General features: G+C 39.2%; 1 protein-coding gene across 1 annotated transcript in view; it reads left to right on the top strand.

Annotated features, from left to right (window-relative positions):
* Positions 1 to 27,708, top strand: part of LOC149141867 (GPI transamidase component PIG-S-like protein) — a 155,835-nt gene that overhangs the window by 42,883 nt on the left and 85,244 nt on the right. The window contains exons 3-4 of the mRNA XM_089450069.1: positions 26,531 to 26,615; positions 26,803 to 26,892. Coding sequence (XP_089306195.1) covers positions 26,531 to 26,615; positions 26,803 to 26,892 — 175 coding nt within the window. The remainder of the gene's footprint in view (positions 1 to 26,530; positions 26,616 to 26,802; positions 26,893 to 27,708) is intronic.

Genomic DNA, 27,708 nt, shown 5'->3' with positions numbered 1-27,708 from the left:
CCACACAACTTGCAACTCAAGTTTTGTCTATCATTCGGAGCTTTAGGTTCACCATATTCCCAGAAAGGATCCAATTTCCTTGGCATGTTTGTTTTTGAACTTTGAATTTGCAAACTTGAAGTCTTGAATGGTGTTTTGGTGCAGTTGTGAACCTATGGGAAAATAAGGATTAGGATTACAATTTAGCATTTACTTAATTACAAGTTACAAATTTACAAATTACAATTTAGTATTTTAATTTTTAATTTTTACATTGATGATTGTACAATGAAAATCCAAGTTACCCATAACCCAACCTAAAACAACCATTCCAAAGTTCAAAGTTTCAAACACAAATTACCCAACCATTCCAGAATCCAAACCCAAGTTACCCAACCAAATGGCAAATGCCAAAAACAATGAAAAAAACATAAACAATGTTTAAAAAAAATGAAAAAAAAAAAAAATTGGTTCCCATAGTCATACCAAGTTACCCATCCCAAATCAATGAAGAAATACAATTTTTTTTTTTAAAAACAATGAAAAGTTGAAAACAAAAGAAAAATGGTGCCCATACCAAGTTTCCCAACCAAAAACAATGAAAAACATACAAAAACAATGTTTTTAAACAATGAAAACAAAAAAAAATTAATCCTCATACCGTTTCTATGGAGAAATCGGTGGTCTCCTCTTGATTTTCTCCTCTAAGCACTTAGATTTGGCTAAATAGTAAAAACCCTCTTCTCCAAGAGCTCCTCTTCCCTCCGCGCGCGCCACTGTCCAAATGAGCAACTGAAAAACCAAAAAAAAGTTTATAAAATCGTGCTGCCCCGACCCCGCACGATTTTTTTCAGTAAAAATCGGCAAAAAAAAGTAGGCGATTTTTTCGTATAAAAATCGCGATTTGATCAGCAAGCTGAAAAAATCGCGATTTTTTCATCAAATCCCGATTTAATCCGATTTTCACAACACTGGTGTAAACGACCTTTGAAGAGCCACTAACCAAGAAACCTAGGGTAAAAGAATGATATTGGAGCTAGGGCTTGGGATATCTCCAAATCTAGCCACGAGAATTGCTTCAAAATCGGAGGGCACTTAGAGTCAACCATAGTGTAGTAGCTTGCCAATTTGCACCTCAAGCTGATCACCCTAATGCAACTCGTACGAGGTCCTAGGAGATCCTCGAGAGTTAGGGCTGAAAATGGGAGAGGGGAAGAAAAAAAGAAGATTGATGTGATCAAACTAGGATTTAAGATTAGTGCCTAGCTATTGGGAGGATTGGAGTCAAAATGATCTTGACTTTGTCACCTTCGCTCTTCAAGGAGGCCTAAAGCAACAATTTCACTATCTATGGATGCAGCTACACGACAACTTTAGACATTTATACTTTGATGGAAAATATTATGGATTTTCAAGGATGCAAATGATCCCCTTGGAACATTCATTTATTCATTATCTTTATGATTAAGACATGCAAAGTTTTCCAATATTATCAAGGCCTAAAACAATTTCTCATGAATTAGGGCACAATAATAACCATAAGAAAGAAATTCCATGCATTAGACAATCATTATTTTAGAAATATAGCATTAAAAAGGCACTTACAAGACAATGAAGAATATATCTATCCACAACATTGCAACAAGAAGCTCCAAGAAAAGATAGTGAAGATTTCCAAACGTCAAAATGCATTTATTCCATCCAAATCACTCCACAAATTGCGGGTCGAAATTCTTAGAAAGTGATGATTAGTTACAAATGAGGCCTCACTTGTATTTATATAGCCTCTAATAATTCGAATCGGGCAAATTAGCCTAATGATGCCCCTAGAATAAAAAAAATGTACAAAATAACACTACTTTGTGTTAGAAAATCGGAAAGGCAGAAATATTTTCTTATGTTGATAACTACTTGTGATATCTTTGTGTTCTTATTAACTTTCTTGTGTTCTTTTTTTATCTTTGTTTCATTAAGCAATTATCAAAACAAAACACAAAGATCAATGACACCATATGTAGGCACTTAGCCAGGGGTAAAAGCCCTCTATAGGGGAAAACCTAGTCAAACTCTTCCACTAGCAAATTCAAGTTGAGATAGACCAAGACCCTAGACCAAAGGACCTTCCTCCTCCACCAAGTCAGCCTTCCAATATAATTCAACAACCTTCAATAGGCTCTTCTTGTCCAACGGCTACAACCCAGCAACAACCTAGAATTTCGGGCCCCAACAACTCCAGAATTTTGGCCGAGCTTCAACACTGCAGTTTTGGCCCCTCTAGCAGCTCAACAACTTCACATGTGTGAGAGAGAGAGAATTTCGACTTCTTGTGCTTGATAGAGACCTCCTTCTCCTTTGATAGCCCTTTCCTCTACTTCCCTTGAATTTCACACTTTTCTTGTCCCAGAAATTGCAGATCAAACTTGATGAGTGAGTGCTACAAATGAGGTCGAGTTGCTGCCTTTATATAGGAGATTCTGCCCTTCAGTTAGGCTGACTTGTCCAATTTGAGGCCGATTTGGTGGAGGAGGCATAGAAGACCTAATTTATATCAAAATAATTTTGTTTCTTGATTAACAATACCCAAGAAGGGTCTATTACATTATGACATGGACAATGACACTTGACATAAACCCTAGAAGCCTACAATGGAGACTTTGACCTATAAACAATTGACCCAAGCATGAAACCCATGCTTTAATAAGTCAATTTCTTTAATAATAAAATTTCCTTTTCCTTTCTTTTGACAAATACATTACATCATGACTCAAATACAATTATGAAGACCGACACTAGTTACATTCTTCAACACTCCCTCTTAACTAGGGAGGTATTCATAATTACATATATACAAAGGTACATGGAAGATCTCAAAATGATATGCTTCTATGAAGAGTCACAACACACGCAGTGCTATAGATTAGATACCTAACCAAGGTACTCTAATCGGGTGGGACTAAGGTGGACTCAAGCTTTAGCCACTCTAGGTACCATTAGGATTTTAAGCTCTACCACCAACCCAAGGATCTAGGTGCGTATCCAAGGTCGGAGCTCCATGACCAATGCCACCCTCCCTACTTTAGGATCTAGACATCAACACATAGGTCGAACAGATGTCCTCCCAAGCATCTTTCCATAAGATGCTTCATCTCTCCTAAACTAAATCAAATATATCCATCAATCCAAGCATGCTTCAAACCATAATTTTAAAACCAAGCCGGTCCGAATCAGACTCGACCTTGTCGACCGAGCCGGAACCCTGCCCGGGTCGGCTCGGTAGAAAAACCGATTCAAAGGCTGGTCTGTTACTGAACCGATCGAGTTGGACACCAACTCGGCCAATTCGGTAACAAACCGGTCAACTCGGCTGAGCTTGTCATAACCAGGCTGAGCTAGTTCGTGGCGAAAAAGTGCCGGAAAGACAGACTTGAAAGGCAACTTTTTTTTTGGTTTATGGTTTTCCTCAATGCATCTACCCTCTCCCAAGCCTATAAAAGTTACCCAACTCCCTCACATTTCCTCACAGCTATCTCATTGCATTTGTGAGGACTTTGTGAAGAGTTGGAGTTGGTTTTTGGAGCAGTAGTGAGGAGCCTCTTGGGCAACCATTGGAACAACATTTTGGAGCAGCAATGAGGAGCTTATTGGGCAATCATTGGAACAACAATTAGGAGTTGGTTTTTGGAGCAACATTGAGGAGGCTAAAGGTATTTTTTTTTCACTTGTCAAAATTGCCCTTGCTTTTCTTTTTGCAAATTTGGAAATTGAAAAAAGTATTTTTTCTAAAAGAAATGAAGATTGAAGAGTTGCTTTTTTTCTTTTCATTTTCAGACATTTTTCCTTTCATTTCCAAGTCCAAATATTAGAAAGTGGCTCCGAGAATGAAAGATGTTGCTTGGGCATATGCTGAGATGATTGATAATCAAATGCATTGCAAATTTTGTCATAAAAGAATTAAGGGAGGTGGAGGGGGCATTCACACGCTGAAACACTTCGTTGGTATTAGAGGCCAAATTGTTCCATGTGCAACAACAACAAAACAGATTGGGGAAATTAGGAAGGAGTTGCTAGAAAAATTTGAGAAGTTTGCGGAAGAAAAAACTAGCCAAAAAGAAATAGAGGCTGAAATAGGGAGGAAGAAGAGTATAAAACACATGATGGTTGCTAACCCCATTTTTGATTATGAGGGCTCTTCATTTATCCCTTGCACTGATGCATCCAACCCCTTTCGCTATGTTCCTCCCTCTTTGGAGTCTATTCAAGAAAAGGGTAAGGGTAAAATTAAAAAGAAGGGTGATATCAAAAGTTATTTCACAGTCACACCCTCCTCTCCCTCTGATAGTGCACATGAACCTCAAGATAATAGAGGTCAAATGCAACCTACTTTAGATGACCATTGGAAGAAAGAATTGAGAGAAACTGCCTGTGATTACATAACTAGATGGTGGTATCATGTTGATATTTCCTTCAATGCTTCTCGTTCGCCATATTATGAACCTATGTTTGATGCCATATTTGCTGCTGGAAAGGGCTTCAAAGACCCTATTATGCATGAGTTAATGGGATCTCTTTTGCAAAAAGAGGTTATGTCCATTGATGAATATTTGAAAGATTTCAAAAGCTCATGGGTGAAAACAGGATGTACCATCATGTCAAATGGATGGACTGATCAAAGGAACTGTACCATCATAAATTTTCTTATCTTTTGCCCACAGGGAACCATGTTTCTAAAATCAGTTGATGCATCTGATAAGGTGAAAAATGCACACTTGTTGTTTCAACTTTTGGATGAGGTTGTTGAACAGGTAGGGGTGGCTAATGTTGTTCAGATCATCACAGATAATGCTTCTAACTATGTTCTTGCTGGTAAAATGTTAGAGGAAAAACACAAAACCATCTTTTGGACTCCATGTGTTGCACATTGCATAGACCTCATGCTTGAGGATATTGGTAAAATAGATTGGATCAAGAACACTATAGACCATGCCAAAAGCATAACAAAGTATATCTACAATCACTCATGGATTTTGAACTTGACGAGGAAAAAGACAGGGGGAATGATCTTGTTAGGCCTGCCATCACTAAATTTGCAACTCATTTTTTGACATTGCAATCTATGCTTTCCCAATATAGAAACTTACAAAGGATGTTTTCCAGTGATGAATAGAATGGATGTCAATGGGCTCGCAAATAGGATGGAAAAGATGTGAGAAAGAAAGTTAATGAAGACATATTTTGGAGAAAGGCAATAGAGATAGTGAAGGTTATTGAGCCACTAGTTAAGGTGTTACTGTTGGTGGATGGAGAGATATTGGCTAGGGTTTCATTTATGCGGCTATGGATTATGCAAAGGAGCAAATAAAGGCAATATACAAGGATAGAGTGGCTAAGTATGTGCCCATTTGGGAAATCATTGATCAAAGATGGAACAATCAAATCCATTGCCCTATACATGCAACTGGGTTTTTTCTGAACCCAAGGTATCATTCTAAAGCTATTGCAAGGGTTTTTGTTCATAAACCCTAATCCATCAAAGCCTAAAGATCTAGGGTTTCATTTAGAAAAGGACTAGGGTTTTTACCATAACATTATCAAAACCCTAAATTTCAACAATGCTAAGAGGACTAGGGTTTCAACATTATTGTTAACATACCCTAAGCACAAAAAGGCTAGGGTTTTATAGTGAACCCTAAAGGTTAGGGTTTCACAAAAATGATCAAGCAACAAGAGATAGTATGACGAGGGTAGATTCAATCTGAAGATTAATCACCTAAACAAGAATCCTTAAGATTCAAAATTCTAGACATAATGATGTCAATAGTGTAAAGCAAATTTCTAAAGAGAATGAACATATATTTTTCTATGAAGAAAAGCTTGTAACAAAACTTGTAATTTAAGACATACCTTGAGTTGTGTAGAAAATTAATGATCTGTACCCTCACCCCAATTTGCAATTTTGCATGTGTTCATTTGACCCAACCCACATGTTTTGACATGTTGATATAAATTTCAGAATGCATTATTTGTAAACATTCAAAGAGTACTTCTACTATTTTTCACATTTCCTATCAGCTGTAATTAAATCAAAATTTAGGCAAGCATTCAAGCATGAGAGACACTTATTTTTGGTCAAGGTGACCCCGGAAAAACCCCATAGCCTTTTTGGGGAAAACCGGTCTTCAAAGGATGATTTTATTGCTTGAGAAAATTAGTCTAAGTACATAAAAATTTAACCACAATACTTATCTCCTTCAGCTGAAGCATTAAACTCAATTTCTGGAAATTTGTGCCCATTGAAATAATTTCCAGATTTTACAAATTTCATGCCTAGAAATTTTGCTTCGATAACAGTCCCGAATTTGCCTCGAAATCAGTGCAAACTTAGCCTCGATTTTTGTGCAGTGAATGCCTCAAAATTTGTGCCTGAAGGTGCCTCGTTTTTTTTGCGTTGGAGGTAATTGTTGTCCCTCTATTTTTGTGCCAAGAAAACACCTCGAAATCCGTGCTGCATGTAGCAGCAAACCCGAGGTTTCTGCCTTGAAATTCAAGCCCAACCAATGGAGGAATAGTCCTTGAAATTCATGCACAACAACCTCGAAACTCGTGCCTATGCCCTTGATTTTTGTGCTACTGTTTGCCTCGAACCGTGTGTTGACTGCCCCCTCGATTTTCGTGCATGTCTCCTTGAAAATCGTGCCTCTAATGGCTACCTCCTAGAAACTCGTGCTTTCTTTCTCTTGCTGCAAACCCTCCTTGAAGTTCTCCTTTTCTCCTCTCCTCTTGCTCTCTCAAGTGTCAAGTGAAGAATGAGCCTCCCTTTTCTCCTTTTGTCTTTTAGAAAAGATTGAATCCCTAACCCTAGGATTCAATGGTTGAGATTTAATCTCCAAATCTCAAGATGTGTGGTTGAGATCACTTTTCCCAAATGAGCCCCCTCACACATTGGCCCCATTACTTAAAAGCCTCCTAGTACCTTTTTCAAGTTGTATACCTTTTCTATTTTTCTCATAAAGTGATTTTCTCAACTCACTTTAATATTAGAAAAGTGAATTATGTACTTTACACATAAAGTCATTTTATAAAGTACAAGTGAATTTAATATTAGAAAACTACATGGCACAACACTTTTAAGTACCATTTTTCACCCATGACATTAATATAACTCATGAATGTCGCCAAGACAAAAGTCATTAATGTGTCTACTAGGCTAAAGGGATAAATGCCTAGTAACACCTCTCCTTGGTGCTATTTTCAACACTCCTTACCGAGGAAGGTGTTGCTCACCACTCCCATCCTATCTTTGAAAAAAACATTCTTGCCTCTTGGCAAAGAGTTGGTGAAAATGTCTACTACTTGCTCATCAATGGATATATACTCAAGTTTCACAACCCCTCACTGAACCCAGTCTCTGGTGAAGTGGTATCTGATCTCTATATGCTTTGACTGATTGTGAAATACTGGATTCTCAGAGAGTTTAATACATCTCTGATTGTCACAGTACATCGTAGTTGGTCTCAACATCTGACCAAATAGTCCATGAAGCATCTTGCAAAGCCATAATGCTTCGCATCCAGCCTGACTAGCTGCCATGTACTCTGCCTCTGTGCTGCTCAATGCCACTGACTTTTGTTTCTTGTTGAACCATGACACAACTGTCGAGCTGAATGAGAAACAACATCTAGAAATGCTCTTCCGGTCTCTGACACTGCTAGCCTAATCTGAGTCCGTGCAACCAATCAATCTGACCCCATCACATTTGACATAGTCCAACCCATAATCCACTGTACCTTGCAAGTATCTCAACACATGTTTTGCAGCCACCTAGTGTACTCTCCTAGGTTCCATCATAAAATGACGCAATGTATTGACTGCAAAACAAATATCCAGTCTAGTATTGACTAGATACATCAATGAACTGATCGATTGACGATATAAAGTGGGATCCACCAACTCAGAATCAACATCATGCAACTTCTTCCAGTTGGTGATCATAGGAGTAGCCATTGGCCTTCAACCATCCATATGAAATCTCCTCAAGATATCTCCAACATACCTGCCCTAGCCCACAAAGATATGCCCGTCCTCCTGCCAAACCTCCATCCCAAAGAAGTAATGCATCAACCCCATATCAGTCATGTCAAACTTTGAAGCAACATCTCTCTTGCAATGCTGGATGAGACCATCCTCCCCTATAATAAACAAGTCATCCACATACAGTACCCAAATGAGCGGATCATCACCTACCAAAATAAGTATAGGTTCAGATCTGCATCACTCTTTTGGAAACCCAGTTGTTGCAAATAGGCATCTATGCTCTCGTACCATGCCCTCGGTGCCTACTCCAGTCCATACAAGGCTTTCTTCAACCTACACACATGAGACTCACTCCCATGCAACTCAAAGCCCTTAGGCTGCTTAATGTACACCTCCTCCTGTATAACACCATTGAGAAAGATGATTTTTCACATCCATTTGGTGAATCCTTCATCCCATCTCAGCTACTATAGATATCACTGTTCTAATGGAAGTATAACGAGCAACTGATGCAAAAGTCTCCTCATAGTCAACTCCCTCTACCTGTGAGAACCCCCGCGCCACAAATCAAGCTTTGAACTTCTCAATGCTGCCATGTGCAGCATGATTATCTTGTAGAACCACTTGGAAGTCACAACTGATTTCCCATCAGGATGTGGCACTATCTCCCAGAAAGCATTCTTCATGATGGAGGCATTCTCCTCCATCATGGCATCCCTCCAGATCTGTTGTCTAGTGGCCTCCTCAAAACTAGCTGGCTCTGTCTCTACAACATCTGCCACGAAGCCACCCAACCTCTCTGGTGGTCTGCTCTCCCTCACTAACCACTTGGGTCTCCCCACTGCCTCCTGAGCCTCCTTCAGGGTCTCCCGAAGCCATTTTGGCTTCCTCTTCTTTGTAGTAGTGTCTTGTGGAGGTATGGGAAAAACCTCATATGGTGCCTCTCCTCTTTGCGAGGAAGACTTTGAACTGACCAAAGGAGATCCTGAACTTTGAGATAATGTGCCCGATGAACCTACACCAGGTGATTCAGTACCAGGCAAAGCTATGCTCTGTGAACCTGTCAACCCTGAAGAAGGTGAACCTCCTGATCCTGATGTACCACCTGATGCTCCTGAAACCTGTGGTGTGGCCCCCTGTTGAGGAGCTTGCTGTTTTACTTGATCAATCTCTCGAGACCTCCTCAAATCTCACATCCCGCCTCAAGACAATCTTCCTCTATTCAGGAAGGTATATGCGGTAGGCTTTGCTGGTCTCATTGTAACCCATCAGTATACCTCTCTCTGTTGTGGGTTCCGGCTCCGTCCTCTTCTCCTCAGGGACGTGTGAATATGTAAGGCACCCCAAATATCCTGATGTGCCCAACTTCTGGCTTCTTGCCGGTATATATCTACTCAGGACTCTTGCTCCTCAAGAGTCTTAGTGGGCTCCTGTTCTGCAAATAAACAACAGTGTTAACTGCCTCGACTCACAAGAAGAAATGTAAACTTTGATCAAGCAACATCGCTCTAGATGCACCCACAATGGTCCTGTTCTTCCTCTCTACCACCTCATTCTGCTGAGGGTTATAAGGCATAATGAGCTCCCTCTTTATGCTGACGCTCCCACAAAAGTCTCTCATCTCCACGGAAGTGTACTCACCTCCATTGTCTGATCTCAACACCCTGATCTTCCTCCTTATCTGGTTCTCCACAAGAGCCTTAAACTCTTGGAATTGTCGGAAGACCTCATCCTTGGTCTTCAGAAAGTAAATCCAGCTTCTCCTGGAGTGGTCATAAATGAAAGTCACACAGTACTCATATCCGCTCAATGAGACATGGGACATAGGACCACATACATAAGAATGAATCAAATCAAGGACACCTGCAACTCTGCTGTCACTGCTCTGGAAAGGTGTCTTGGTGTACTTTCCCAAAGCACACCCCCTGCACACATCATGATGATCAGTGCTGAAGTCTGGCAACTCGGTAACCATCTCCCTCAACATCTTGAAAGCTCCATGGTGCAAGTGGGCCATCCTCCTATGCCACAGCTCACATAAACCACTACTACTGGTCTGCGCCACCATAGCGCAAAGAGGCTGAAACATGAGTTTGTATAGTCTCCCACTACGAGCGTCAATCACATGCGCAGACTCGATAATGGATCCTCTAGGATACAACAGTTGCCCTTTGTGGAACAATATCTCTTACCCCCTGTCTTCCAAGTTGGAAACTGATATCATACTCTTCTTCAACTCTGGAACATAAAGAACATCTGTCACCCTCATTGGAGGTAATGACTCTCTGAAATGATACTGTCCCCAGACCTACCGCCTTGACTTTGGAGTTGTCGCCAAGTACAACCTTCAAGTAAATGCCATCCTCCAAAAGGCTCGTGAAGTGCTCTCTAACTTCGGTCATATGGCAGGATGCTCTACTGTCTATGAACCATGCACGGGAAGATGTGACATGAGTGGCTAAACTCACCACCAAAGCAAACTCTGAATCAAACATAGCTACAGACTCATCCATATCCTGCTTTAGTTGCAACTCCTTGTTTCTTCTTACCCTTCTTGTTGGGACACTGAACTGCATAGTGACCCATCTTCCCACAAGCAAAGCATTTCACTTTTCTCTTGTCCTTCTCCTTAGCCTTATGTTTCCCCTTATCCTGGTTTGCTCCATTAGAAGACCCCTTCTCCATCTTCTTTGTCCTCTTGCCTTTTGCCGCAAGAGCAACATTCTCCTCTTCCCCCACTCTTGCTGCCACTGCGCATGTTTCTCTTGATCTCCTCTTGAAGGAAATCGTCCCACATCCTCCTCCATCCAGGAAAATGCTCTCTAGCCACCAAGCTGTGGATAAAACTATCCCACTTCTCAGTGAACCCCTCTAAAGCAATGCGTACCAACTGCTCCTCTGGAATAGTCTCTCCAATAGCAGCTAACTCATCTTTCACTTGTGAGACTCTGGTGAGGAAAGATGTCACACTGTTGGTCTTGGTCATCTTGGTGTTGTGTAATTTTTGTCTCAACACCATCATCCTATTCTCATTAGAGCTCTAGTGCAAAGAGACCAAGGACTTCCACATCTGATATGCATATCTCATCCTTGAAACACGAGGGAACAAATGATCATTGATGGCATCTAGAAGGATCCTCTTTGCCTTCACATTTTTCTTGGTGAACTCTCCCAATAGTGCTGGATCAGTGGGCGGTTGTACAACTGCTTGTACAATACCCCACACTTCCATCGCCTCCAGTAAAGCAATAATCCTCTCCTTTCATGGGCCAAAGTTTTCAGCCCCTATCATTCTATCCTCTACTCTCAACCCAGTAACCATGAACCCACAACCAACAAAATGAAGCAAATCTGGAAGCTAGAACCTCTCTCCCTCTGAACTGCTGAAGTGTTTGGGTTTCTGGCAAAGTTTCAAAGGTATGGTTCACTGTTTGAAGACTTTGGTAGCTTGCTGCCTTCTTTATCAGCTGACTGAAAATGAAGATCTGAGCTTCAACTTGGCTCAACTAAGCTCTGATACCATGTGGAAAATTAATGATCTGCACCCTAACCCTAGTTTACAATTTTGCATGTGTTCATTTGACCCAACCCACATGTTTTGACACACTGATATAAATTTCAGAATGCATTATTTGTAAACATTCAAAGAGTACTTCTATTATTTTTCACATTTCCTATTAGTGGTAATTAAATCAAAACTTGGGCAAACATTCAAGCATGAGAGACCCTTATTTTTGGTCAAGGTGACCCTGGAAAAACCCCACCTTTGGGGAAAACCGGTTTTCAAAATATGATTTTATTGCTTGAGAAAATTAGTCTAAGTACATAAATATTTAACCACAGTACTTATCTCCTTCAGCTGAAGCATTAAACTCAATTTCTGGAAATTTGTGCCCACTGAAATAATTTCTAGATTTTACAAATTTCATGCCCAACAATTCTGCCTTGATATCAGTGCCAAATCTGCATTGAAATCAGTGCAAACTCAGCCTTGATTTCTGTGTAGTGAATACCTCAAAATTCATTCCTGAAGGTGCCTCGTTTTCTGCGCTAGAGGTGACTACTGTCCCTTGATTTTTGTGCCGGGAAAACACCTCGAAATATGTGCTGTCTATAGCAGCAAACCTGAGATTTTGCCTCGAAATTTGGGCCCAGTCAATGGAGGAACAATCCTTGAAATTCGGGCACAACAACATCGAAACTCGTGCCTCTGCCCTCGATTTCTGTGCTTCTATTTGCCTCGAACTACATGCTGAGTATCCCCTTGATTTTTGTGCATGTCTCCTAGAAACTCGTGCCTCTAAAGGCCGCCGCCTCCTAGAAACTCGTGCCTGCTTTCTCTTGCTGCGAACCCTCCTTGAAGTTCTCATTTCCTCCTCTTCTCTTGCTCTCTCAAGTGTCAAGTGAAGAATGAGCCTCTCTTTTCTCCTTTTGTCTTTTAGAAAAGATTGAATCCCTAACCCTATGATTCAATCGCTGAGATTTAATCTCCAAATCTCAAGATGTGTGGTTGAGATCACTTTTCCCAAATGACACCCGTCACACATTGGTCCTATTGCTTAAAAGCCTTTTAGTATCTTTTTTAAGTTGTATACCTTTTTTATTTTTCTCATAAAGTGATTTTCTTAACTCACTTTAATATTATAAAAATGAACTATTTACTTTATACATAAAGTCACTTTATAAACTACAAGCGACTTTAATATTAGAAAAGTACATGGTACAACACTTCTAAGTACCTTTTCCATCCATGACATTAATATAACTCATAAATGTCACCAAGACAAAAGTCATTAATGTGTCTATTAGGCTAAAAGGGATAAATGCCTAGTAACACCTCTCTTTGGTACTATTTTCAACAAGTTGTTCCTTGACAAACCTTGTAGGACATCAATCTTTGAAAGGTTTTCTTTGTTGCAGAACTACTTCCATGCTTCAAGTTTATCCTTTGAAGTCTTTTTCATAACCTTTGTGTATCTTGCAATCTTTCCTACCAAGGAAAATACAAAGAAAAGGTTATTAGCATATAATACAAACAAATCTTGATATGAGATGGAAACCAAACATAAAAGAGGAAACAAGGGACAACATATTTATCTTTGGTAAAATGGTGAAGACTCTCTCCCTCTTAATCCAATTTTGAGGGATACCTACAACTTAAAGTAATTCAAAAAATGTTCTAACAAGACATGTTAGACCTATAAACTCTGGAAATCAAAACATAAATGAAAACAATACAAGACTAAGAAGGATATGTAAGAGAGGACTTAGTAGTATAAGTCTTTGACTTCCAATTCTTCAGTTTTGTTCTTCTTAGGTGGAGCTTCATTGGTAATATTTGCTTGTTTCCTATCGCTCTTTTTATTCCTTGGATTTTCAGGACATTGATTTTTGTAATGACCCATCTTATGACAGTTGTAACATTCAATCTTGGATAGGTCAACTTTCTTCTTTGGTCCTTTGAACTTCTTGAAGGTTCTCTTCTTCTCGTGATGAGCATAATAGGAATTAGAGGTGTTTTCTTCCTCATCCTCCTTGTTTACTAATGATACTTGGGCTTCTTCTTGATTGCATGCATTCCACATTTGTTTGAATGTTGAAGTATCCTTCCAACTGCTAATTCCTGATCCAAAAGCACTCCAAGATTTTGGTAGTCCTAGAAGAACAACATTTACGAGTTCCTTTTTTGTTACAACTTCATCTATTGCTTGGAGTTCATCTCTTGTTCTAGATATTCTTACAATGTATGATGATACAATATCGTCTCTTGTCATCCTTATTATCCTTAGTTCATTCTTGAGGCTTGATATTTGACCAATGTTCTTGATGGTGAACAATTTGGAGAGAGCCTCATACATTTCTTGAGCGGAGTCTATGTTAGATATGTATGGAATTAGGTTGTTGTTTATTCCATATACCATTAGATTCATGGGCCAAGATTTCAGTTTCTATGAACTTCTCCTTCTCTGCTTCATCTATAGGTTTCTTGACTTCTCCTTGAACAAGGTCCAAAACTTTGTGCTTAGCGAGGATAAGATTTATCCTCTATTTCCATGCTCTATAGTTGGAGGCTCCTTCTAGGTTGTTTTCTCCCTCCATTGTAGTTGATATGGTTCCTATAGATGGTAGGCCTATCTTATAATCCTTTTCCCTAATGACCTTCCTTATATCCTCTTTTCTTCAGTAGATCTTCAAGCTGCCTTTTTCCTTCCTTCTTCACCTTAGCTCTGATACCATGTTAGAAAATCGGAAAAGCAGAAAGATTTTTCTTATGTTGATAATTACTTGTGATATCTTTGTGTTCTTATTAACTTTCTTGTGTTCTTATTTTGTTTTCGTTTCATTAAGCAATTATCAAAACAAAACACGAAGATCAATGACACCAGATGTAGGTACTCAGCCAGGGCTAAAACTCCTCTATAGGAGAAAACATAGTCAAACTCTTCCATTAGCAAATTCAAGTTAAGATAGACCAAGACCCTAAACCAAAAAACCTTCCTCCTCCACCAAGTCAACCTTCCAATATAATTCAACAACCTTCAATAGTCTCTTCTAGTTCTTATCGAGTAGCTACAACCCGACAACAACCCAGAATTTTGGCTCCCTGCAACTCTAGAATTTTGGCGAAGCTTTAGCATTGCAATTTCGGCCCCTCCAATAGCTCAACAACTTCACACGTGTGAGAGAGAGAATTTCGACTTCTTGTGCTTGATAGGGACCTCCTTCTCCTTCGCTAGCCCTTTCCTCTTCTTCCCTTGAATTTCACACTTTTTCTTGTCCCAAAAATTGCACACTGAACTTGATGAGTGAGTGCTACAAATGAGGTCGAGTTGCTGCCTTTATAAAGGAGATTCCGCCCCTCAGTAAGGCCGACTTGTCCAGTTTGGGGTCGACTTGGTGGAGGAGGCTTAGAAGACCTAATTTATATCAAAATAAATTTGTTTCTTGATTGACAATGCCCAAGAAGGGTCTATTACATTATGACATGGACAATGACACATGACATAAACCCTAGAAGCCTACAATGGAGACTTTGACCTATAAACATTTGACCCAAGCATGAAACCCATGCTTTAATAAGTCAATTTCTTTAATAATAAAATTCTTTTTTCTTTCTTTTGACAAATACATTACATCATGACTCAAATACAATTATGAAGATTGACACTAGTTACATTCTTCAACACTTTGGTAACAAGCCCACCAAATAGCTCCAAAAGATGAATAATAAGCCTCTCAAGAGGGCCGAAATGATAGAACAATAGCTAATAGGGCCGTTGGAAGGCCAAATCAAGTCCCTCATGTGCCATAATGAATAGGAGGGCTCCAATAACAATGATGAAGGGGGTGGCCCCTTAATCTCCAAGCAAATAACCTGTGGTGCTCCCAAGTGGCTGTGGGGGCACAAAGAATGGCCTCATGGGTCTCCAACTGAATCAAGCAAGTCTGTGTTCCATCAATAAGGGTTGGAATGATGATACAAGCCCTCCCTTATCTCCCTAGGTGAGACAAAACCCCATCTGGGTCCTGGATCAACTGCCAAGTGTGTGGTGCAAGTTTGCAACTGACTGGGCAATGTGGTCCAAGTGCATCATCATCATCGAATAACTGGGACATGAGCTAGCAATAGGTGGTGCTAAAGGATCCCATGGTGTGGCTCTCTGCTCTCTGCTTTGGTGGAGGCCCATGGCTCTCAACAATCACCCTACAAGTGCCATCATGAGTCATGACCTTTTGGAGGGCTTGGATCCTGTATAGAGAGGCCAAGCCCAAGATGCAGACCCACCTGCAATCTTGTATAAGATCCAATGCGTCTCCTCACCTTCCAGTACAACAATTTCATTAGTGCAATTGAGTAAATGAACTTATAAGTCAGGGAACCAAGTGGACAATTCATAGTGGCATGCCCTTCCATAATGGGCTTTTAGAACGTACAGGTGTCACCAGGCTCAAGAGGGTGGATAATAAATGACCCTATTAGGTGGTTTCAATTGCTAAGGGAGTGACAAGTCCATGGTACATTCATCAAATGATAGGTGTCATGTGAAATAGTGATGGAACAGAATGGGGTGGCTATAATGAAGGAAGCCACATGCCATGGTACAAGAGTAGCTATAATGAGGGAAGTCCACACTTGTGTGTATAGATGTAGGAGGGAGCAATCGTGGTACATGGGTTACCCCGACCTTTGATTTTCCACCCTTCTTCATATGCCTTTTTCTTTTTATTGATTTTTCTTCCTTTTAACAGCTCGGGGCTCCAGGGAATGACAGCATGATGTGTATGATATAATAGTGAATAACCCTTTAATGTTGGGCAGTTCATTGCTCACTAGGGGTTGGGACAATCATCGATTCCTTAATGATGTAGGGAGCTCATATAGGGGCCCTAGGAACCAGGGTGATGGCCATGATCATAAGTGGTAGAGTTCATGATTGGCTTTTGTCCATGTGCTAAATTCTTATGTCTCGACTGTAGTTTGCATTTTGTAGTACATTTCCTATTGTAAGTGGCCAAATTATGCTTTTAACTTTCTTTTTAGTTGCATCAACCTCTGGGGCATCGTTCCAAGCCCGACCCAAAGTGTGGACAAGGGGAGGGTGAGGCTAACTACTTGTGGACCCAATGGATAAATGTGGACCTGGATGGGAAATATGAAAAGGGGTTATAATGAGAGGATGGGAGTGATGTATGTGGTGTCGGGAAGTGGGACCATGCAACCAAAATCGAGGTTGCCCATGTAGTGCCACGCCTAAAGCTAGTAGCCAATAGAGGAGATCCCATGGGACTAGGATACAAGACTAACCACCAAGTTGGACAAAGGCACAAGAGTATAGACCGAACCCATTCTTTCTACTGAATCCCTCCACCAATCCATGTCCACATTTGTCCATGATAAGTAAGCAAAAATACCCAATTATATCATGAAAAGCCATACCTTCGGGGTTGGAGGGCCCACCTTCAAACATATGATCATAACAGATGGGCGAGGGCACATAATAGTTGGTGGAGGTGGTGGAGAATGGTGGCACATCGAGCTATCTGGTGGCTGCAAGAGGTTGCCGGCTGAAGCAATGTAACCAGAACTGAACCGGTGATCGAACTGAAAAATCTTGTGGACCCGGAATCGGTCGGAACCAATAAAAAACCGGAAAAAAGCGGTTTACCAAAAACACATAAAATATTTATATTTTAAAGGAAAACATATATGTTCATGTGCATCCATATGAATCCAAATCATTTATACACAAATATGCAAAAGTTCTCATTTACATAGCATGTAAGGGTGCACATAACCAAAATAGCATCGAGTGCAATCCATCTATGAACCGAAAATACATCAACAAATAGGCTCTAGATGGCCTCTAGCATCCAAAAAAAATCATGCTACAACAAATGCCTACATATCATCAAAATCATTGCCTATATTGGGGCCTTTGTCGTCAATATAACCATTTAGGCATTAAAATAAGATATAAAAATATGGCATGTCATGTCAAGATTTTCTTTGAGTGATGGGTACATTTTTAGTAGAGTCATGATAGAGGAGTTCGACAACCAATGCCACTAACATCAAATTACATAGAGGGCTTGGTGCTCTTTATTAAATACTAGTTTCATACCCTCGTACATGACAAAATACAAAGGATACGTTGCAATCCCCCCAATCCTAAAATCCTGAAAAACTGTTAAGTCTGCTGGATTTTGAGTGAAATCTAAAATTCCACTTTCTCCATATGAAATCAAATGAGGTTGGAACCACTCTCAAACACCTTGATTCATTTCATGGTAAGGTTAAAAATTTAAACCACAGTGAACTTTTCTAAGAAACATTATAAGATTTGAGGTGATTTATTGTTATATGATATTAATTTGCCCCTAAATAATGTGTATAGCATAAAAAATGCAGTGTGTGGCATATATACCAGAGAAAAAAATAGAATATTCCATTCATTTTCAAGTTTGGAAACTCATTAGATTTGAATCACTTGGGTTGTATACAAGATTAGGGTTAAATATGAAATTTTCTGAAGTCACGTTGTCAACTTTAGGAAGTTTGTATTTCTTATATTAATAATAAATTTATAATAATTACAACAAGTAGGAAGAAAACGAAAGATAAAGGAGAATGCCACTTTTACTTTAAGAATTTAACATTACCATGAATTGCATAGCAATACTAGGGCCATAGGCTTGATTATTAGGCTGAGGGCCATAGGCTTGAATATTAGGCTAGCCTAGGGGAGAATTAGAAGTGGGCCAACCAACTGAAAAAATAAAAAAAATAAGAAAAGGAAAATTTTTTACATTGGCTTGCCTAGGTACAAACTTCACGAAACTGGTCCCGAACCGGTCGATTTAGTACTGAAATGGCCTATTCCAGTTCGGAAGCCTGGTTCAGATTGGTTTTGGGCCAAAAACGGTCGGACTAGCTGGTTCCACCAGTTCTGGTCTGGTTCTGATAACAATGGGTTGAAGACAAATTGTGGAGAAAAAATTCTCCTATGGGTGTCACCCATTGGTGGTGGGTAACAGTCCTAATCAAAAGGAGTCTAGTAAGGATCATGTAGCTGCATCAACAGAGGTAGATGCTTTTTCTGCCTAGTTTGAGAAAGATTTCTCGTTGATAGCTTGCATGGCAAGCTCAACAGACAATAGTGTATGGTATTTGATTTAGGATCATCCTTACCACATGATCGGGAACAAGATGTATTTCAGCCACCTGCAGAAGAAGGACATTCAATTTTAGATTGAGCTAGGAAATGATGGCATGTATGTAGTTAGAGGAGTTGGTACTGTCATTTTTCAGAGGGAGTTAGGTAATCCTCTTCATCTCAAATATGTCCTCTATGTTCCAGGGCTGAAGAAAAACCTTGTTTTAGTAGCTACCCTTGAAGACAAGGGTTATGATGTCATATTCAGTAGAGGTAAGGCTTATCTCCAACACTTAGCTTCTAGATGTAAGAAGCAGATAGGTGTGAGGATGAAAAATCTCTACAAGTTCTAGGTAAAGACAGACATAGTCTTGAGCAGCAAGGCAGGGAGTTCATAGAGTAGAGAAGTGATGGTTGAGGAGTGCAAATCTCTGAGGGAGTCCTTAGAGCAAGAGCATGTTAGAGCACCTGAAAAGAAGCTACTCGAGATGGAGCCTCAACTAGTATCTTAGTTTGAGTCTCGAGAAGTTGGCAGTTGGGATGACTAGTAGGAGGATGACGAGCAGAGCCCAAGGCGAGTGGAGGTAGCCACTCAGTCAGTGACTCCCAGTATAGGGAGAGTTTGAGCCAAGTGGACAGGGGAGTTATTTGTGGGGAATCAGAAGAGAGATGGACCTCCTAGTACCACCTTCAGCCAGAGTAAGCAACCATAGAGATACACAAGGTGCATGGCACTTATGATTGAGGTGATAGAATTGCAGAGCATGGTTGGAAAGAACAAGTCTTTAGATCAGATTCCACAACAGGAAGCAGGGTAGTCTTCTAGTTCAGAGGGAGTAGTTGCAACAACAGATAATGTGGTAGTGTTGAAGACAAATCCAGGTGGACGAGGTTCTTCCAGAAGTACCTTCCTCGCTAAGAGGGAGTGTTGAAAATGTAGTGAGCAAGGTCTTTTGGTTTGTGCCTTAGCCAGTGAAGACCTCGAATTGTCCTCATGAGTTAGACTTCAGTTAGGATGAGTTATTTCTAGTTTACAGGAATAATCATCAAGTTAGCATGTGTAGAGTTGGAGCTTTAGTTAAGCGGAAGTCTTCATCAATTTGACTATAGGATTGGTTGGTTGTTAACAGTTCAGTTCGAGTGAGTTAGTCTTCAGTCTTGATTAAAGGAAGAGCGAGTTAGATATCTAGTGTTGATTGGAGAGAGCATGAGTTAACAACTGCAATGATGATTGGAAGGAGAGCGAGTGACACTCTCAGTTAACTCGCTATCCCAACTCGAGTTCTAAATTTGAACTAGTCTAATATAGCATTTGAATCTATAAAGGAAGGATGAAGGCATAAGGAATAACAGTTGTTTTATGCACAAAGGTTTGTGACAAGACAATGTTCACGAGTTAGTGTGAGAGAGCCTTGATTGTGGAGCATATGATTTGTGTCCTAAAGAATTAGAGCATAAGTGTGCTGGGATTTAGGAGAATTGGTTATGTGCGGGTTGTGCAGAGTTGGGGTCCTCAAAATTAGGAGCTCAAGTGCGCTAAGAAATAGGGCCAGAAGTGCACTAGGAAATAGGAGATTAGATCCAGGAATAAGGAGGCCAAGTGCATAAGGAAGGAGGAGCAAAATTGAAGCAAGACAACAAGGTTTGCAAAGCAAGTCAAGGAGGCAGCAGAGGATCAATTATGTGCAGGAACTGAAATCAAGTAGTGATCAAGGGAGACCAAGATTAATTGTATTAGCTGAGATTTGTGTGAGAAGCTTTTTCAAGAGAGACAAATTGCTTTGTAATAGATTCAATTGCTCCAAGACAATCAATAAAATAACCACATCAAGCAAGCAGGTTTTCCTTGTTGGGTTTTCTGAGAAACGTGTGTCAATTTGTGTGATGTGTTTTTATATCTCTGGTGTTTTTATTCCGCTGCTTATAAATTGTTAAGAAATTCTGTATCTTGGTGAAAGTAAACTAGTTTTCAGTTTTCAGTAATTCACTAAGTAGTTGCAGAGTTTCGTGGAAATTTAACAAGAGTAGGTTCTGGTCCTTACATCCAATTTATTTGCTCATTTCATTAAAAGATGTTTTTCTAGAACCATCTCTTCATTTCATCTTGGACCTTATTGCATAAGTTCTAGCAATCCTATCCTAGGGAATCCCCCCTTGAGCCAGAGGAGAGTCGACCTAAAGTGTAGAAGAGGGTTGGTGAGATGACAATGGTCTCCCTCTCAGTTACATCAACATGCATGCCTTGGATTTCCTCTAGCATTTGAGTTTCCAAATCGACACACAAATTGACTAATAACTCCATTTTTATTTCACTCGATCTAGGTGCATTGTACTAGGAAACGGAGGAAATTATCCTTGCTATATATGCTTAGGTTTTGTAATTCCTTTGAATTTAGCATTCTAAGAATGAGCCACCTTATAAACGAAGCCATTTAATTCATTGCAATCGAAGGGCAAAAGAATCAAATGTGAGCATCCCCTAAAAAAAGCTCTCCTTGAATGCACCTATCCTTAAACATCAAAATCCCTATCTAGAGATGATCCTCTTGCAATATATAAACTAGACCTTTTTATTGTTGCTGAATATGCCCCATTTGGAGATTGAGCTTGACCGCCCTCAAAGAAGAGTTGGTATGGCCAACCATGGCATCCCAATTACTCTATGGCCTTGGGTTCGAATCCTCACACAACCCCTAACCAATATGTGATTGTGCTCATCCCCCTATGCATGGTTTCACTCTCCCTGTAATTGAAATCATTGATAAATCAATAATTTAACACTAAGAGCAAAGAAAACTCAAAATTGATTTAATATCTATGTTGGTGATTCGAGTTGGCCATAGGTTGATTGATTATGCATTATTCAAGCCATAAATTTTCCATTATAGCTTAGAATCACAACTGAAATAAGTTTTGTAAAGTGTAAATTGACATGTGTTCTTAACCCCAAAAAAACACTCCAATATGCCTAAAAATCACATATGTTAGTTTTTCACCTAAAATTATGAAAATTGGGACTTTGCTAAATCTTGCCTCATACACACTTAAGATAAAGCTTCAAGTACATAAGATGAAGTTACAAGTACATACCGACAACTAAATACAAACTTGCAAAAGCCATGCTCTCCAAACCCTAGCTAGCAGATCCACCATAAGTATTGAACCCTAGCCACCAATTCCTCCTAGCTAGAATTCACTCCCAATGAAAGTTGGTTGTTTCACCAAAGATCAATAACTAGCAAGTCTAGACATTGATAAGCCCTCTTTGGCACATACACTTGCATCACACAAGTCTATATGAAAAAGCAAGATAGTGTCCCTCTATCTTCTCCACATCAAGCAATCCAAGTAGTACTAGGTTTCCAATGCCACAAAACCTAAGTCTTATTCTCATAAGAACCATAAGAACAACTGCTCCCAAGTTCAACTCCTATATATGATGAATATGAGACCTTGCACAAATCGAAGCTTCCTTCTAGAGATAGTTCGGTTGTTTGGATCGACTCACTTGCAAAACAAAAGAACTCAAGTGGGGTTGCCCCCTAGTTGGCCCTTTCCACATGACTAGATAGCCCCTCAATGGCAAGAATTGTTAGCTTTAGCGTAATTTTATTTATCACCAAGAATAGTTAGAATAAAAAATCCCAAAACATATATCAAGAAAAAGAATGAAAACGATATTCACTCCACATAATGCATAAACAAAACTTACACAAGGGTTTGCAAAAAGTGAGCTCTTTATTATGATAGCACTTATCTCAATTGACAACAACGACCTTACAAATGAGGGGAGGTTAGCATTTATAGACAAAATTGTAATGGCTAGAAAATGACTAGTTTTGACTCTCCTTTAAGAAAATATTTTATTAGTAATCCACATGTTGGAGACTTAGTAAATAGTTCATGAAATATTACAAAATAAACTTTAACTTACTCACTCTGGGGTCAACTTGGACAAATCTCCATGGTTTAGCTCAAAAATTTCCTTTGCTTGTAGTCCACAAGGGATAAGAGTCAAAATAGTAGGTTTGAAGGCTCAAGATTCCACTAGTTTGGTCCATGACAAATTCAACTTGGTCCTTGGAGGAGTGCGACTTGATTGAGGAACTCGACTTGGTCATTTGGTGGACAAATTCATCTTGCAACGACTACTTTCTTGGTCCAATGCTTAACTTCCCGGTCCATCTTCCTTTTAATGGCTAGTTGACTCATGCCAATGGCTACTTTGACCTCGAATAGCTAGTTCAACTTGACTATTCCCTTTGGATAATTTGACTTAGCTACCCTATCATTGGATTTTCAATGCCCTTGCCCACTTGGCAATTCTAGAATATGGGTAGTGTTTAGCTGGTCCTGATTAGTACTTAGTATTATGAACTACCACCAAGACTATGTTGCATTAGGAACTATGAACTACCTTGTTTAGCTGGTCCTGATTAGTACTCAGTGTTATGAACTATGAACTACCACCAAGACTATGTTGCATTAGGAACTATGAACTACCTTGTGAAGTGTGAAATGTTGTCAAATGAGACTGCTATGCTTTGAGAGTTGTCATGAGGAATACTGCACCAAAGCCAAGGTCACCGACAAACTCAATAGACCCTAACCGTGTGGAATGACATAGGTGCACCATGAGGCGGGTTGGATTGGCCCATACATTGGTGATCACCCCTAGGAATGTAGGCTCCCATAAAACGATGAGTCCATAAGAGAGTTCACCTAAGGCCCTCCAATACTATACCTGATGAGAGTAACCCGAGGTGAAACTTCAAGGGTTGAGGCATGGTTTGATCAAGACAACAAGATACAGACTCAAAAGACATGACATAGGTCTAGGATACCTAATATAGGGCCTCAAATGGTTTTTATGTTGTTTTTGACTTGTGACCTTGAGCTTACAAAGGTGATGAAAGATGTTGCAAAAGTTTTTATGTACCCCTGTTGACGTGCAGGGTAACAAGTGGCTCTGACGGTGGGATACATGCTGTGTTCGGGAGGATGTGACAACCTCAGAATCTTCCACCTGTCACCTAAAAGCTTGACAATACATCATCAATATAGGGAGAGAATCGGACCAAAGTCCTATCCCTTCTTAATATGGCAATAAAAATTGAACTGAAATGACAACCTATCTAAGAAAGTAAATAGCAGAAACGGAAACATGACAAGGCAAAATATATAACTAAACTAAAGCATGAAAAAACATCACATCAATGAAATGAAACCATGTGAGCACAAATTGAAACTACAAAATATTTAATCTAATCTAATACTCATGATAAAGAGCTTATTCGTCCTATACGAATCTACTTAAAAGAAGCAAAACATGTTAGGTGAAATCATATTACCAATGGAACCAGTAGATGAATTTATCATTACCTTTTATTTTACCTCTGTGTTTGGTTGCTAACCAAAACTATGAAACATCGAACGTGCATAAGGCATATGTTGAAACCTCATTCATGATCTGGCCGGCTCCTGCAATGGGATGCTTATCATGTTGAAGAAAGTTGAGTAAGTGCCAAGGTTTATTTGTATTACTGCAGGTTTCTTCGATCTACTGATCAATGGGGCTATTATAATGATCTTTCTCAGTGCAGGCATATGGCCATTTGCTCATGTTTTTCAGTGTATTGGTATGCTCATCATGGGATGCTCATCATGTTGAAGAAAGTCAAGTAAGTGCCAAGGTTTATTTGTATTACTGCAGGTTTCTTCTATCTACTGATCAGTGGGGCTATTAGAATGATCTTTCTCAGTGTAGGCATATGGCCATTCACTCATGTTTTTCAGTGTGTTGGTAAGCAAGGGAGATTTTGACGGTGGCTCTAACTAGAACCTGCACAAAGACTGTCGTCCTCCCTGGCTATCCCTAGTCACATACACAAACAACTGATGAGAAACTCATGAGAATTGAAAATACATTGGAAACCACGACTTATAGTCAGCTGCTTTAATCGGGAAGGCTGAGAGCTTGTGAAGTATGTCTGGGAATGAAAATACTGCGGCCTGCCCACCATGGCAAGGTTCACATCCTTTGGATCAAATGGATCTTCATACACCTGATAACCATATGCCAAGGCTATCCACTGCTGAAAAGTCGCTTTTTTAGCTTGAATGTAGAAGTCCCCTTTCCTTACCTGTACATATGTCTGCTGCATGAGTTGATGTGGTTGTTCATAATCAATGGGATAACTTGGTTGCTCATGGCAACCAAAGTTCTGTTTTTTGTGTTTGGGTGTGTGTTTTCAGGGTTCTTCTTGGATCAACCAGTTCAAATTAGAATTGGCTGGTTCGACTGATTATTAAACCAAACTGTCCTCTTCGAACCCAAATGCGCAAAAAAGGAAATTATCCTATTTTTCGAATTGTCTGAACTGTTCAGTTCAGTTAAGAAGTGATCCCAAACTGGTTCATAGTCTGGACTCTGAACTGGACTGGAAAAGGCCTAAAACAGTCTGCATCCGAACTGGATGGTATAGTAACACATGAAGAACAGATAGCCTGCTTAGATTTCTTCAGTTTCAACATCATATTTTTGTGCAATAATTTTAAACATAGATTTTAAGGCCTTTGAGGAAGAACAGCATGGAAATGCTTTGTGGCTTTTTATGTTGGTGTTTTAAGGGTTTTTTGACTGTTATTTTAATTTTTAAGTGAGATTCACATATAGCAATGTTCTTATCTTTCCTTATTTGAATTGTATGTGCTATTTAGGCATTCCTTTCTACAAGGGATGAAGAATATAATTTAAGAATCATGCACGCTAGATTTTGGTTTGTCTCAAGAATGCGAACTTTACCTTATGATCTGTAGGAAAGAGTAGCTAACATTTAGGCATGATTGTAAAGGCAAGTTTTATTAAACATGGTAGCTGACTTTGTTAGATCAGTTTATTGAACATTTCATTCATGCAATGAGCTTTTTGTCCTTAGATAAATGTTTTATTACTTGGTCTCACCTTTTATGATTATAGCTTGCTGTATACATGGGGAGTTTGAAATTCATTTTATTGCTTGTTGGGTAAATTGTCAAATGAAGAAACAAGAGCAATTTCTTCTAGTTTCCTTTCCTTGAACGTGGCTGAGAAACAAATGCAAATGGCTGTAGCTTTCTGTATACATGGGAGTTTGAAATTCATTTTATTGCTTATTAGGTAAATTACCAAATTGCTAAATTAAGAAACCAGAGCTATTTCTTCTAGCTTCCTTTCCTTGATTGTCTCTAAGAAACAAATGCAAATGCCTGTTCTTAAAGTTCAATTCTACTGAAATAATTCCTTATCTTATTATTTGTTAGAACTGTATATTTGTTATATTAGATACAGGAAAAAAAAATAGATCAACCCTTCTGTAGCATGTGAGGCTAGCTGGTCATTGCAGTCCCAATCAATACGGTTGGATGCTCATTGCTATCATGATCTATATTTCTTATGCATAGGTGTCTGCTAACTGCCTTCCAGCCATGGAAAACATCAGATACCTAGCTGCTCAGGCTCTTTTTGCTTTAACAACACATAAACACGTATACACACATAAAACAAATATAAAGGCAATTGTAGTTCAAATTTGTTATCGAATTCTTTATCGTCTTTAGCATTGATGCAAAACATCAAACATATGTAATTTCTGTCGTCTTATAATTGAATGATGATTTCATGGTTCTAGTGAAGTTGTATCATTTCAAGAGCCTCACTTATATTTTTGGAAATGTTGTTAATATGTGACTTAATTATTTGTTTTGTTCAAAGGAATATATAAAACTGTATTACTGATTTTGTTCATGTTTGTAGATGAGAAATGTTCTTTTCTGGGATTGCCATTTCTTCTAGAATCTAAGTCCTCTCCGTTTTTGTGCATCAGGGAGTTTGAGAAGCTAGAGAATCGTTTCTTATCCCCTTTGGTAGAGACACTGGCTCCTATAGCAACTTTAGCTGTGGAGAGCCAGGTTATTAATTTCTTTTTTGAAATTCTACCTTTATGTTATATAAGAATGTTTCTCAAGACTTTTTTCTTCTGTCTTTATCATAAAGATTTCATACATTGTTGATGTTATGTAATTTCTTTTACATCAGATATAGTCTCTTAACAGTGTGACACTGTATTAATAATCTTGTATGTCTTTTTCCATGCAGGTTCTGTATCACACACCAAAGGCAGCCCATTCTCACTGGGATCAAAAGTCTGCAAGCTACGTGTTTCATCTCAAGGACCTTCCTTTCTTTGTATGCTCTTACGAACAAGTGCAATTTCCATTCTATTCTTCAATATTGCATTTTGCATGATGCTTTTATTTTCTTGCCCCTTATTAACTCCTGTGCAAGATAATGGGTTTTACGTCTGATTTTTTAATGCTTGTCACTCGATCCAATCATGAATTGGGGATTTATTTCCTGATATCAGGGTAAAGGCACCTAGTTCCAATGTGATATAGTTAGGTTTAACTGGCCTTGTATTTGACATTTCTTAGTCCCAGAACATTATGACTGATTTAAGATTTAGGATTGAGGTCATAGTGAGGGCCATTATTTCTATCCACAAATCCAGAAAATTGAAATTGATATTGAAATTTGTATTAATGTCCTCTAAAGTCCAAATGTTGGAGTTTCGCATATAACACAACCATAATTAACCCATAACGTAGCATATCATAAGCATAGATGAAATCTCTTAGAGAAGAGAGAAAACCATAGACACCATAGCCAAGCCATCATCACAAGGGACAAGATATGTCATGGGTATCCTTGATATCCTAATATTCAATATGAAAATAAATCAGATCATCACTGCAATGCATGGTGATTCATACAATTTCATTTCACAATATGATTCAATACAAATGAGATTAGAGTCTCCTCAATATATAGGTTTGGGTTCTTCATCGAACACCCCAAGTGTGGGTCCACAACCTACAAGATGTCCAGATAGGTTGGTCAAGACACCTAGTTGGGTTACATATGCCCTAATTGGTTGGCTCTTTTAGTCAGTTGGCCCTATCAATGACTATCAGTTGGATTTACTTATATCCCAAGATTTAATCT

Source organism: Pinus tabuliformis, chromosome X (assembly GCF_031772625.1).
Source record: "Pinus tabuliformis cultivar Carrire ecotype Pingquan chromosome X, CPIR1, whole genome shotgun sequence".
Taxonomy (NCBI): domain Eukaryota; kingdom Viridiplantae; phylum Streptophyta; class Pinopsida; order Pinales; family Pinaceae; genus Pinus; species Pinus tabuliformis.
The sequence above is the reverse complement of the archived record's forward strand: the minus strand, read 5'-3'. Positions and strand labels throughout refer to the sequence as shown.